We start from the raw sequence: 14,379 nt of genomic DNA on the forward strand, positions 1-14,379 counted from the left end.
CACTGTTCAGGCACACAGCTGAACACTGGCATATACCCTATACTCCTACACAAAGGACAAGTGAGATTGGTGGATAGCATAAGTTTGGCCACAGTAAAAACTGACCACAGGAGAGCAGCATTCAGAGAGGGCTTAATGAGGTGGCTTCAGTGAACAAAAACGCATCTCAATACAGTCAACAGCATGGCCTTTTAACTGGGAAAGCAGACTGAAATCCCAGCCTGAAAACCAAGTGGACTGCATTGTGCAAAACAGCACTCCCAATGGCTGTATTCGTTATGCTGGAGAAGGGCTGAGAATGAACTGCTCCTTCAAAGCTGCAGTACAAGGCCTTCGGCCAAGAAAGCTTTTCCATGCACCACAGAAGGGACAGTAGCCAGATGATTTGCCTTCCACATACAACACCGGAAAGGCTGACAGTGGGACACGTTGCCACTCCATTGCCCATATTTTTAAAAGGTAGTTGAGACAGTGCATAAAATGGTCACAAAAATTGCTGAAGGAAACACTTGATTGTGAGAGACTGCAGAGGCACCAGTTTATCAGAGAGAAGACAAGAGGGCACTTGAGCATGGCATACGAATAGCTGCCTGGGGAGAAAATACTGGGCCCCGAAAGACTCTTCAGTCTAGCAGAGTCATAGTAAGATTGCAAAGCCAGGAAACTTAGGCCAGACAAATGCAACCAAATGTAACTAAAGTGCAATTTAATTGTGTGGGCGATTAGCTACTGATTGAACTAGTGAAGAGTATTGGGTGCAACAGCTCTCAATTTCATGTAAATACAGGCTTCTCTTTTCCAAGAGGCCCTAAAAAATGTCTGTGTCCAAGTCTCACTGATAAGAATTCCCCTTAAGTTCCTTTGCAAGCCCAACCCAGAATATTTTACGTATTTGTTAGCTGATACCGCTGCAATTTGCTTAATACAAGGGGCTTCCTGGGTCACTGAATCCAGTCTAAAACTGCAGGTGCCAAGTTCATTCTTGTTACCTTTCAAGCAGTACTTCCCAGTACAAAATGCTTTATGAAGTATTTTTTGAGAAAGCCAAAAAGTCCCACTGGGAATAGCAGTGAAATACATATTAGAGTTCCTAAGAGCAAAAGCAAAGCAATTTGTTTTGTTTAGGCTTCTATGGCTAAAGCTTATCAAAAGCCTCTAAAGCTATCGCATCTTGGGTTTTTAAGTATAACAGCCAAAGCACAGCTTGGGATCCAAATGCAGTCCAAATTTTTTTGTCTGTTTTCCAATGTACTCTCTTCAGTCTCAGGCTTGCAGCCCCCCCTTGCAAGAGTAAATCTTACTCAGTCCTAATTGTTCAGTGTGGATTTGACCAGCTTCATGAGGACTACTCATGGGTATAAAGATTATTCATGTGAGAGGTACATGACTGAATCCTTAGCTAAAGAGACTAAGGCCTAAGGAAATCAATAATTCTAGCCTGTAAGAGACCATTTCTCTGCTGCTATGTAAATACCTCGATTTTTGTGTTTGGTCTGCTGCTCATTAGCTAAACCAACAAGGAATTACTAATAATCCCTCAAGGACAACTTGTATATAGACATGCATCATTCTGTACATATACTTCTGGTGTTTGTAAAGCTTATGTAAATGCATACAGAAATTGGGGAACAATACAAGCTTCATCAGTCTGCTGTCATGACTGCTGCCATCAAGCATGCCGTCCTCCCCATCAAACAAAACCTCTATGGACATTACAGGTGAGAGATTAAGTACAGGATACCATTCCCAAGACAGTTGTATGGTGGTAGCATGACTGGGACAATATCCAAAGGGTGAGGGAAGGAAGAAAACCCAACCTGGTAACTTTCACACTTTCTAAACTTTTCCTTTTGGAGGGGAAGCAGATGAGAGGGAGGGAACAAACAGGGAACCTAGCACTGTTTAAATGCAGATTTACTAGGACAAGGGAAGGGAGAAAGATGCTACATCCTTCGCTGCTTTCCTTGCCCAGTTAGCACCAGGCTATGCAACTGGCACGCAATCACAGCATATAAGAGTTTTGGCCGTGTGCCTTTGCTTGGCTTACTCGGTTCAGGACTGTGTCACCCCCACACATTCCTGGGTGGTGCCAACTACTGCAGACTGTGAACAATAGCTGATGGATGCTCAGACTGTTGGGGAAAACACAATAAATCTGCCCTCCATTCTGGACATCTGAATATAGATATAGATGTTTATCTGAATATGGATATAGAAGTTTAGACATTCAGATCAGAAATTCTTGGTTCAGACTGCTTCTTCAATCTTAAAATCTTGAGGTTTTGTGGTTTTTTTTTTTTTTTTTAAATCATGGCTATTAAAATCTTGCTTTTTTTTAATCACAGCTAGAAATATTACTTATGTTTCTTTTTATGGTACTGTTTATGACCCTCTTTGCAAAATAACTTAAGCATCTAGACAATTAAAGAAGATAACTATATCTCCATTATGAAATCTGAACTTGTTAGACAGTGGAGAAAGCCTACCTGTGCTGTAAAACATTATATACCATCTGCCACATCTGCAACATATGTCTGCATGTCACCAGAGCCTCTTCAGGTCCTTTATGTATCCATTCCAGTTTTACTTTGGTGAAGAGTAAGCTGCAAGATGAAAAATAATAACTTCTGTTTTATTAGCATCTCAAACATGGAGAATCAGTATCACTCTAGCAACGTCCTGGCAGCCAGCATTTTTACTTGCTTTGTATGTGCAGCAATAAAAGAAAACACCGCAGCACAAAACATTTCATTTGGCTCAACTTTGATTCCCCACAAGGAGATGAGAGGATTAACAATATTCCTCAGCTGCAGTCAAATTTGCGTCACAAAGCTGGCGGGACAGCGTTAAAAACAATGCATTGCAAAGCTAACAAGGTGAAACATACAGTGAATCTCATTTTACTTTGGACAGCATTGAAAACAAAATAAAAAGGAATTGCCATAATACATATGCCAGACTGTTTTCTTAGTCTGGCATCTTCCTATAGCACTAGCTTATATAATAAATTCAGACAAAAAACCCAACATACTTAATATACGCAGACAATTATGTAATGCCTCACAGGAAGGAAACGCTTTTTCTTAACCCCAGCTGACGATCATCTCATGCCCCTAGGCAAGACAGCTGATAGCCCTTGTACATTCTTGTTCTAGGTAGTGTAACTGCTGCTACTATTCTTATACCTAGAGAATACGTACTTGCACAGACCACTGGAATTCAGCAGAATTAGGTCAAGCAGAGGTTAGAAGACAGATTCAGCAATGACACAACCTACCACTTGCTGCTAGCACGGCTTTTAACACCATCCTTCACAACACTCATTTTTATTTTTTTGTAATTGCCAAGATGATTGAATTTATTTCTTATTTGCTAATGTAAATTTACTTCTCCGCTTTAAATGTTTTCATAAAGTCCAAGATCTATACATTTTGAATTAGCTCGATATGGCTAGTGATTAATCTACTAGATGCTACTAGATGTACTATGTACATACGTGCATACAACATTAACAGCTGAATGTTAAAAATCCTAAAACCAGTTTTGTGAATGTGACCTGCAGGCTCCTGGGGAATCCAACAAATTTCAGAAAGAGACAGCAGCAACTGCATAGATGATGTTAGAGAAGACTTTTCAGCTGAATAAGAGATCCTTCACTTGCAATAATTAGAAATCTGCAGCCAAGACTCTGTGGTGCGTATGTACAGTAATGTGCTAAAATGGCAGTCCCATTCTGCACTAACAAACATTAGGGTTTTTTTGGGGGGGTGGGGGGGAGTCACCAAAATGTAGCCCAACTGTATCAACTGCTACAGGGAAGTCTGCTCACAGATGCTGCTACAGTTTGACCTCACCAGGACGAGCGTTCTACTAAACTCCCCAGGTACAAACTTAGGCTAGGAAAGGAAGATCAAGATTCATAATCCAGGGAATTTGTCTTTGTCCTTTACTACTTTATATCCCTACTGTATGTTTACTTTTGATTTTCTTGTTACTGATCTGAGCAAAACAAATGCTAATAAAAACATCCCCTGCTCTTGGAGATGCTGACCCCCTAACTGAAAGGAAGTGCCCTCACGATTCAAGTAGTTATTGTTGGGCTGGATCCATGGACTGATCAAAAATTTTGCTGGGACAAAGAATATGACAGTGGACGCACTCTTAAGAAAATAAAAATGAGACTGAATTTGAAGGAGTGGTTAACAATGGAAGCTGGCCAGTGATGCATGCTGCTCTGTATCCCTTAGTTAACTGGGCTCATAAGAACAAAGCTTGTTTTAATACAACAGAATATAGAATCAATCACTTAGGAGCAAGGAATATATATCGCACTAGCAAGATGGGAGGTTATACCCTGGAGTGTAATGGTATTATAAAGGATAGCTTCATGAACGTGAAGCTCCTGAACAACAACGCAGTCAAGAGGTCAAGCAGTCTGTAGCATCCATATACGGAAGCACAATCAAGTAGGAGCTGGAAGATGTGGTTATTCCTGTTCACAGCATCAGCGAGACACTTACTACAATCCTGTTTCTAGTTCTTGCTCTTTAACTCCAAAAGACAACTAAAAATGGAATGAAGTTCAGAAAAAGGTTATGCAAGTGATCTGAGGGCTAGGAAAACGTATTTCATCAGAGGCTTAAGAAGCTCAGTTTGTTTGGTTTAACTGAGAAGCGGCAAAGAAATTATTTTGCCCCAGCCTGTGAGCACCGACATGGAAAAGCATCTAATTGTGAGTCTCTGATCTAAAAGAAAAGGTACCAGAAAATCCAAGGATTTGTTGGAAGCTGAAACTACTCAAAGGGAGATTTATAAGTAAAAGCAGACATGTAACTATCAAAGCAAATAATCTTTGCAGCAACTACCTTGTGTGCACAGTAAATTCTGTAGTCTTTAAAGCCTTTTCAGCAAGACAGGATAACATCTGGAAAGCAATGCTAATGCACAAATAGAAGCTATGGGTTTGATGCACAGGCTCATGAGCGAGCTTCTTTGGACTGCGCTGTGCAGAAGGGTGAGACTGCATTACCACCTTCCTTCTGGCAATTAATCTATTAAAAATGTTCTACTAGTCCAAGAAACTACCACACTGAACAACCTATGCTATGTTAAGCATACAGAATATTTTTTAAACCACTACAAACTTTCAAAATGAAAGACCTTCTAAAGCACTGTATGACCCTCCTTGCAGCAGAAGAGTGGTGGTCAAGGAGCCTAAGGCCTAGAGAAGAAAATAGTTGTATTACATCCCTGAATAACTCCATGCTTTTGAATGCTGTAAGATACCACTCTTTAATATTAATGAAATAGAAGAATATAGGAATGAAGAATCTGTTAACAGTCAAACTACTATACAGGAGGGATATATTAAGGGTTCCTCCTCCCTTTCAGATTAGTAGGGATATAGATGGCTTAGTTATCTGCAGGCAATTAAAATCATTACATAGTATATTTAAACATTGCGGTTAAACATTAAAAAGACAAACATATTAAGTTCTTCTCTTCATCACTCTGGTGCTTACTGTTTACAGTGAGTATACATCAACTTCTTTGGATGAAGATGCAATGTTCTCTCTCTCTCTCTCTCTCTCTCTCTCTCTCAACTAGTGAAACATGGGAAAAAAGCAAATTTCTCACAAAAACATAACGAAGTCTCAGCACGGTATTATCACCAGTCGTAAAGCACAGGCACACAAAGGTTAAAAAAAAAAAAAGTAATGCAACTTTAGCAACTGTCTGCAGTGCAACATTACCAGGTCTCAGAGATACCATGTGCTGTTAGCTGTTGTTGTAATTCACCTCTGGAATAGTGCTATTCACGTTATCGTGCAATAATATAATGAACCAAACCAAAAGGCAAACGAGAAGAATGTAAGTGGCAAAAGGAATCAAATCATACTGACAACAGTAGTAAACAATGCAATTAAATATCATAATTAAAAGGTGGAAATAAAATCAGTACATTAGGCTGTATGTGCTATATGCTATTTGTATTTCTCAGCTTCTAATAAGTTTTGTAACAGCAAAAACAGATAAATAAAAATATAGGGAAAACACTGAAGTGAAGTAGGTGACAGTATCACTTATCTCAAGCTTATCATTTTATTACTGAGATAGCACTCTTGCTACAAATAAATCTAATGGGTATTGTGTCATATCAGTGTCTGCGCACAACTCTCAGGGGCATAAGTAAAAATTACATATACACAGATCTCACCTTATTATATTTTCTTAATATCATTTTACTGTTCTTTTGTATGATGCTTGTAATATGAAGCAGAACAGACTCTTAAAGAGATTCAGCATATAAAAATAGCCCCAAGATTATCAATACAGTCATTGGTAATTCTGTTAGTCTCTGAAAATGAAAACAAGAGTGATTTGGGCTAAAGCAAACATATAAATTGCTACTCCATAAGCATAGGAAAGGAGAGCAAAAAATCTACAAATCATTCTTGTAATGTGTATAATTTCAGGGACAGTAACAATGGAAAATAACCAGTGCTTACTCTTGATGCTGGACTCTAAGCTCCCTCTCAGAACAGGTTTGCTTTTATCATCTATGTGGACAGTATGCAAAGGCTTATATTCCCTGATGTAACGTCAGGTTACTGCCACAAGCAAACATACATATCTATCACAGTAACATTAACTCTGGCAATTAAAATCTGTATACAGTTGACTTTGCTGCAATATGAAGCTCTGAAAATTCAAAATTAGATTTCCCAAGTATCAACATTTCAGTCGTATAAATGACATAAATATCACTAAAATATGCCATGCATTGACAAAAACTTAGGGACTAGAATACTGGAAAGCCTATGAAAATTTTCAGCAGAAAGCAAGCTACTTCGGTTGATTTCAGGAGGTATTCAACATTTGTCTTCATAAAAGACCGACTTCAGCTGCTGATACTCACCATGTCTCAAGGCCTGGCCAAATACACCTACTTAGCCCTCCTGAAAGTCTTCTAATCCTACATGGCTAAATGCTCAGCCTTTCAGTTTTTAATACTACCCATGAAGAAGTGAGGCAGTTCTTTCCTATCATTGACAATCTAATTACTGAGGTTTAATAGTTAATACTTATTATCAGAAGGTTTCACATGTGCATGTGGTATACTATAAATGCTTATAAGCACATCTGTGGAAGAAGTTGTAAGTTGCTACGTTTAGTAATAACCTTTTGACTACTTTATGGATGCTATAGGACTATACAAAGATTTATTAATCAGCTAATTATTGGGACTTTTAAAAGCCGCTTTAAAATGGAGTTTTTAGTATCAAATGTAGTCCTTTAACTACACATTTATAGAGCATCACAATGGGATCTCTGTGCCCTATCATCTGACAAGCAATAAATAATGCTAGTACTATAACAAACAATAACACATTCAACTAATTTCAAGGTTGAGAGACTAAATTAGGAATAATGAGTATTATGTAGTCATTTATCTGTATGTTTTGCCATTCACTGGCTGCTTATAACCCCTCCAGTTTTTCAGAGCTTGTTAGCAGCTGCTCAAAGATCTACATGTCTTCAAGCTTTACCAAATCAGGGCCATCATTCCCCAAAGTCTTTCATTATTGACCCAGATTTGCCTACCTACACACACAGCTGCTGTGTTATTTTGGATTTTGAATATAAAAGGAAACAAAACAAAACACCGAAACCACCAGCAATATCTCCCAATTCACAGAGACGATTGTGTACATTAGCATGAAGATACTGAACTTCTGCAACTAAGATTTGTACTTTCTTTCCTTCATGAAACAACAGGATGCATGCACCTGTTTGTTTGTGTTTACAGACATTTGCCTGGAGAGAGAAACCAGAATCCTAGTCACAGCTCCAAGGACAGCAAATGGACCTTATCCAATGACTGATTGATGGGGTGTTGGAGCAGCATGCAAGTACCACTGGACAGCAGAGTCCAGCTCACCCTCCTACCTCTTTGAAGTCCAGATAAATATTCCACATCAGCTCCAATGAAAAGCAGGGGAATGCCACAACCTGGATGGGTCGACGGCCCGAGGATGCTCTCTAAGGAACTGGGAGGCACGGATTCAACCCCCCAACACTTTGATCACTGAACTCTTAAATTAGTTTCTTCCCCTTTAAGGTAGCAGATGCAACAGGAGGATACAGGTATAGACTGATCTAACAGAGTTGGAAAGAGAATGGAGGAGATAAGAAGAATGATCAAAGTTTTGAAATGCTTTTGATACATGGAGATAGTAAATAGACTTCTCAGCCTGGAAAAGAGGCTGAGAGAAGAGATGACAGATTTATAAAGTCATGAATAGCTTGAAGACGACCAGGAAATCAAAGCAGTCTCTGTTGTTTCAAATGAAAGAAGTAAGGAATATCCAATAAAGCAATCAAGCAGTAGATTTAAAATGAGCAAATGAAGTGCTTTTTCATACAACACAAAAGTGCAAAACCCATTGCTACAGGATGTTCTGCAGCAGACACATAAATAGGTTCAAAAAGGGATTACATAAATTCATGGATGACCGGCCCATCAGGGGCATTAAACACAACCTAATGCAACCTCTGGCTCCGAAAGCCTCTGAACCACTCAGCTGACAGAAGTGGGGATGACATATGAGGGGTAGGATCATCCTACTGCCACGCTTCTACATGCTTTTCCCTGTGCACTCACCAGATGCCCTGCTGAAGACAGACAAGCCCTTAGTTTGATCAAGAATGGCCATTCTTACATTTAGATATGGCAGAAATGTGATTGCAGCCCATGTTCTTTTTATAGCCCAGATTGTCTGGTCTTGTTTTATCTGCCAGTATGAGAGGACAGTGTATCTGGAACTGTAGTATCTTCACAGCAAATTAGCTGTTCAGTTCATCAGTTGCTGAGTTTAGCTTCAGTGGTGAGTCACCTACACAAGCCAATTAGTTCATGTATACTCTTTCACCATAACCATTACGGTTTCATTAACCTTCCTAGAGCACCTGCTAAAGCCCTCATCACATTATCAATAAGAAAGTTGGCAAAATTGGAAAGCTACTTTTAATCTCCTGCATTTTTGTTGAAAAAAATCAACATCAAAGTTGCTGTCTTCTCAAATAACTCAGTGCTTCTTGCAGTCTCCTGACATTTAAGGGCACATTCTCTAGTTAGATTAATGCCAGCAGTGCTGACTGCAACCTCCTTTTATAACTTCATGCTGTGCCACGTTATCTATCACTTTCCCTACAAAAATAAATTGATCATATACTTTTACAGACATACAGTCCTTTTTTTTTTTATGGCTCCCTGCCCACTTACCCCCCAATATGAACAAAAAATAAAAACAAGCAGCCTGCTAGCATGTCCACAGAACTGTTGACTTCATCTTCCCAGCCCAAGAAAACTAGCAGACTCAGAGTTGACATCTCCTTTAGAAGAATGTCCTGCTCAGAGCCCCAGTCTTGCATGACAACAGCAATTCAGCTAATATTGCTCCATGAACTATGACTGCAAAAGTAAAACACAGGGTGAGAACAGTTTTCCAAGCGGCAGATCCTAGGCTATTTAAAAGTTTACATGATGAAGACAATTTGCTAGGCTTAGCCTCATGACACAAGGCACCTAGAAGGCTCCTGCACATGGAGTAGGATGGAAACAGAAGAGGTGATCAGAAAAGCTAATATTGCAGGCTGACCTGTCAGAGACTGCCCAGCAAAAACAAATGAGCAGCCACCGGCAGGGCTCAGCTCTGGGTGTTTTTTCTTAGACTGCCTCCTCCTGTAAGCTGCTGCATGCGCCTGAGGGCAGAAGGGCCTCCTGTCAGTCAGATGAAGGTCCTGCTGATGGACTACGTTGTGTACCTCTGCATGGACCCAAATGTCACTCCCCAAGACAAACATGTCTGCAGCCAGTCCAGAAACGTCATGCATCTATTTCAGCGTACAGTTCCATCAAATTCACTTGTGATGCAGAGGAAAAATATGAGTCAATATTGATGTGGCCCATCCAGAAACTGACACTTACATTGGAAGGTCTTGTAACAAAACCACTTTATCTGCTAAACCCAGGCAGGTTGTCACTTGAAGGAAAAACAACAACTAACAGTCTGCTGAAAGAAAAAGCACACTGATTTGCTGGAAAAAGAAAAAAAAAAAAAAAAAAGGCACTGAAGGTCTTCCTTGATTCTGAAGAAAGGTGAAGACAAGCCATAGCTAGTCATACCCAAGAAAAGAAGGCACAAAAAAACGGGTTGATAAGAATTATTCTCTCCTTTCCTTTTAGTTAGATCATTCATTTTAAACCCCAGACTTGTGGTATTTCGCTTTTTGTTAAGAACATAGGAATCAAGCTAATTGTTAGTAGAGCTGATAAAACCCCTTCTCTCACCCTGTGTTACATAGGATCCTTTGGGTGATACACCCAAAAAGAGTTTTTATCATCTTCTCACCCTGATGAGGAACTGGCAACGAAATGATTTTGTGCCATCACAAATCATATGCATTTCAGTCCATATCTTGCCTCAATAAAGACAAAAATAATTTTCACAATTATGAGTTTTACAGCAAAATCTGGAAAAAAGTTTACAGTTTTGCTATGCAGAGTGTTTACATCAACTTTTTATATATCATTTCCCTCTGTAAGGACAGTGCATTAGACTTTTCCTTGCGACACTTCAGAAGATGTTAAACTGAAGTTTAATTTGCAAGTGTCCCCCTCATGTTGTTTTGTGAATTGTTTTTTCCTCTGATAGGCTCCAACTACACTGAGTACTTCCCATTGCACTGGACACTGCATGAGCACATCTGAAAACCAGGGCCAGGTCTCAAGCATCCAAGGCTAGGAGCTTAGAGGTCTACCTCCTATTTAATTTCAATCATTAATTCAGTAGGAGTTCAATGCATAGCTTCTCCAGCAGATCCGAGCCCTGGCACTTAAATTCAGGTGACACTGCGGTGCAGTATTTCATTTGTGGCTGGAAGCAGATACCTACATGGCAATGTGCAATCTCAGGAGCATACTGGAAACTGTGGTCCACTGTCTTTTGCCCGTGGTGGCAGTGTGGCCAATATCTTATAGCTTGGGCTGGGGACAGGGGAGAGCCATGCTCCATTTCTTGCTCTTGCATGGCCTCTTGGCCAGCCTTGGGCAAGTCACTTCAGCTCCGTGTGCCTCAATTCTTCTAACTGCAGAGCAGATAATGGGAATGACCTTCGCAAAACATTCAGAGAGCTAGATTCTTCATCATCACCTTCCCTATATCCTTTACATTTAATCTCTTAATACTGGTGCTCTCAACTTCAGAGTTATTTGTGGACAGGAAGGAAAGCAGGTTGAGCTCCTCTGTAACTAACATAATTTTAAAACATTTTCTCATCTGTTGGGCCTGATTCTTCAGAATTTCATCAGATGTGCCCCCAGGTAAATCCAGCCAGCCCTGATTAAATGGAAATTCATTTGGAAAGGCAGAGCTGAGAACTATCATGCTGTCACAACCACTGGAATAACTCTTGATTTACAGAAACAGAAAAGGAAACCAGGCCTAGAGTCTTTAATTGCTGAGCTGAGATCCTGCCAGACAAGAAAAGAGCAATAACAGGACAAAGCTGAAGTACTTAATATGCTGCCAATACTTCCTATCCCCAAAGACTGCAGAACTGGTTGCTCCACTTATAGTTCTAAACTCTTGTGCTTTTCAGAAAAGCTTCTAGGACATGCAGTTTAGGCAGCTTTTAGAGGAAAGAATACTAGGACTCTGGCTAATAAAGTAACATTCAACATCAACCTCCAAGTCACCTCAATCTGCAACCAAGAACACATCTTCTGTCTAGAAAGATACATCAGAATCTTGATTCACATATTTAAAATAGAGTGAAATACCTTCTAAATTAACCCAGTGTCAAGGTAATAAAAAGTGATAGCGTAGTCATATTATGGCTGTATAAATTATGCAACAAAATACAGTAAAGGAGAACCCCCCCCACAGGATTAATAAAACATTTCTACCCAACTTGACACATTTATGAAATCTTGCCTGTTACTGATACTTGGAGCCAACAGTCTGAAACTGCATCACATCCCCACTGTATTAGTAAATTAGAATCACACAAAATTTGGCTTTGCTATAAAAACAATAGGCTTAGTATAAAATAAGCTTTTCTTTTTTGAAATGCATTACACAATGTTGTTAAACAGACCTCACTCTTTCTATCATTTTATTTTGGGGCAATATAATTTATGCCACTTTGGCACTACTCCAGCAAAGCACTTATAAAAAGTCTTAATCTTTAAAGCATATGAGTAGTCCTGCTGAAGTCAACAAGAAGTCAATTATTCCTCTACTTAAAACTAAGCGTGTGCTTAAGAACCTTGGTAGATCCAGCTCTTTATGAGGAGAAGGATTATGAGAGTCTCTTCTAACTGCTTAACTTTGCAGAGGACAAAGCGTAAACGTGAGCAACACAAGAAGGGTCAGAGTCTGCCAATATTTAGTGCTATCTGCGTGCCTCAGCAGAGGTGAAAAAGAGGGAAATCCATCTGCTGAACACCACTGAATTTCACTATAGCATCCTGGTTCTGGGGTGCGTGTGGGCACGTTTCAACCTATGTTCTGGCTAAGACAACCCACCATATAGTTATGACAGTTCAGAGGCAGTGCTTTTTGTAAGATGAGCTTGTTCAGCAAGATATGAAGGAGCAGGTTTCCATGCCAGTCTGAAAAAAGATGGGGAAAGACATGCCTAAAAGGTGAAAGAAGTGACAGAAGTGAAGAAAGACAAAAGCTCCTTCATTTCAGGAAAAAAACCCAAACAAACCACATAATCTAGAAAAAAACCTGTGTTGCGATAAGTAGACAGAAAACTGCTAGCTTCACCAAAGAAAATCCTAGAGAAAGAAATGGATATTTTGCTACCAGCAGGAATCATATTTGTCTAAGTCTGCAAAGCAAAACCATGATGTAATTGCAGTCTATGTTAGCGCCAGCGCCAGCTGAACACAGTTAGCGCAGTAACAGCAGCAGGAACACACAGGAGCATGACCTTTAATGGAGAGCTAGCAATCAGCGTACAGACCCAGGTCTGTACTTCAACAGCTAGATGTGCTTAAGATCATGCCACTGCAGTTTCACTCAGTCCATCGCTGGCATGATTAAGTTAACCTAGCAAAACCTGTGCTTACCATTTGGCTCAACACAGCACACTGACTTAGAAAAATTAGACAGACAAAATTGTATTTTTGGTAGTGCTGGGTTGCTTTTTCACCACAGACAGTGTTTTTGGAGATGCACTAAATTTCCTTATAAAGTTCCTTTATAGTTCCTTCATCCTGTACAAAGCTAATTGCAGGGTCAGGACTCATAGCTGTTAATCCCTGTCAGGTTTGAGACCATGCAGAGTGGCTTTGGCAACGACAGCACTTTTTGTCATGTTGTTACCCTCCCACACAGTACGGGTTTCCCACAGATCTCAGGCCAGCTGGCTGAACTAGTATCGTGATAGCTCTCCTTCACCATTACTCTGAGACAAAAGTCAAACTCAGGATGTAACAGTGAACAGCTCTGTATGTTTCCAGTCACACTGACAGTGGTCACCATGATTTAAATACACACTGGAAGCACAGTCCAACTGATTGTATATATTAAAAAAATCCAGCTTCTTCAATATATGTAGAGACACTCTTCTCTGAGTTAAAAGTATGTGTGCAGACACTTAAGCATTTCAGTTAAACCTAAATATTATTTGTTTTCTTGGCACAAATATAATTAAACATAAAACAATTCTTTAGATTTTCTTCCTAAAAATTTCCCAACTATACACATCAACCCAAGGATACTGCCTACTTACAGAACCCAGTTCCACAGCTTGCATCCTTGACTACTACTTCAGCACAAGGTTTTCCTAGCAGAGAGCTGTGCCCAGTTCAGCTGAACGCTAACATAGTTTAGGATCTTGCAGGCTGTATTTTAAAGGTGAAGCTTCATTTCTTAGCTTTGCTGGAAATGGTAATTTCACTGTTGCACGTATGACTCCAACAGGTGCACCTTACACTATACAAATAAGCTGAGTCACTGCTCATGAGTAACAAAGAAAAACCAGCAGAGTTTCAACCTGTCAGAAATACCTAACAAATTTCAATTAGAACTGCCAACAAAAACTAAAAGCCTCAAGAGAAAGGTGAGAAATATATGCACGGTTAAAAAAAAACAAAAATAAAGAGAATCCATGGCACACTGAGCCTAAAATCGGATTAATGGATTATTTTTCTGCAATATCTATTACACCCCAATGTGACAGATTTCCAGAAGTGCTGAGAAAAGATGACACAATATTACAGATTCCAAGCACTGCATGTGTAATTAAAAAAAATCCTTTGGGAAAACATGCACAGTTATTACATTTTAAATGTTCAAAAAT

General features: G+C 39.6%; 1 protein-coding gene across 5 annotated transcripts in view; it reads right to left on the bottom strand.

The window, feature by feature from the left end:
• Positions 1 to 14,379, bottom strand: part of TTC7A (tetratricopeptide repeat domain 7A) — a 181,143-nt gene that overhangs the window by 59,739 nt on the left and 107,025 nt on the right. For all 5 annotated transcript variants that reach the window (XM_072856744.1, XM_072856741.1, XM_072856742.1 and 2 more), the window contains one exon: positions 2,487 to 2,603. In XM_072856744.1, the coding sequence (XP_072712845.1) occupies positions 2,487 to 2,603 (117 nt within the window). The remainder of the gene's footprint in view (positions 1 to 2,486; positions 2,604 to 14,379) is intronic.

The sequence above is a fragment of the Ciconia boyciana genome, chromosome 3 (genome assembly GCF_034638445.1).
Source record: "Ciconia boyciana chromosome 3, ASM3463844v1, whole genome shotgun sequence".
NCBI classification, from domain to species: domain Eukaryota; kingdom Metazoa; phylum Chordata; class Aves; order Ciconiiformes; family Ciconiidae; genus Ciconia; species Ciconia boyciana.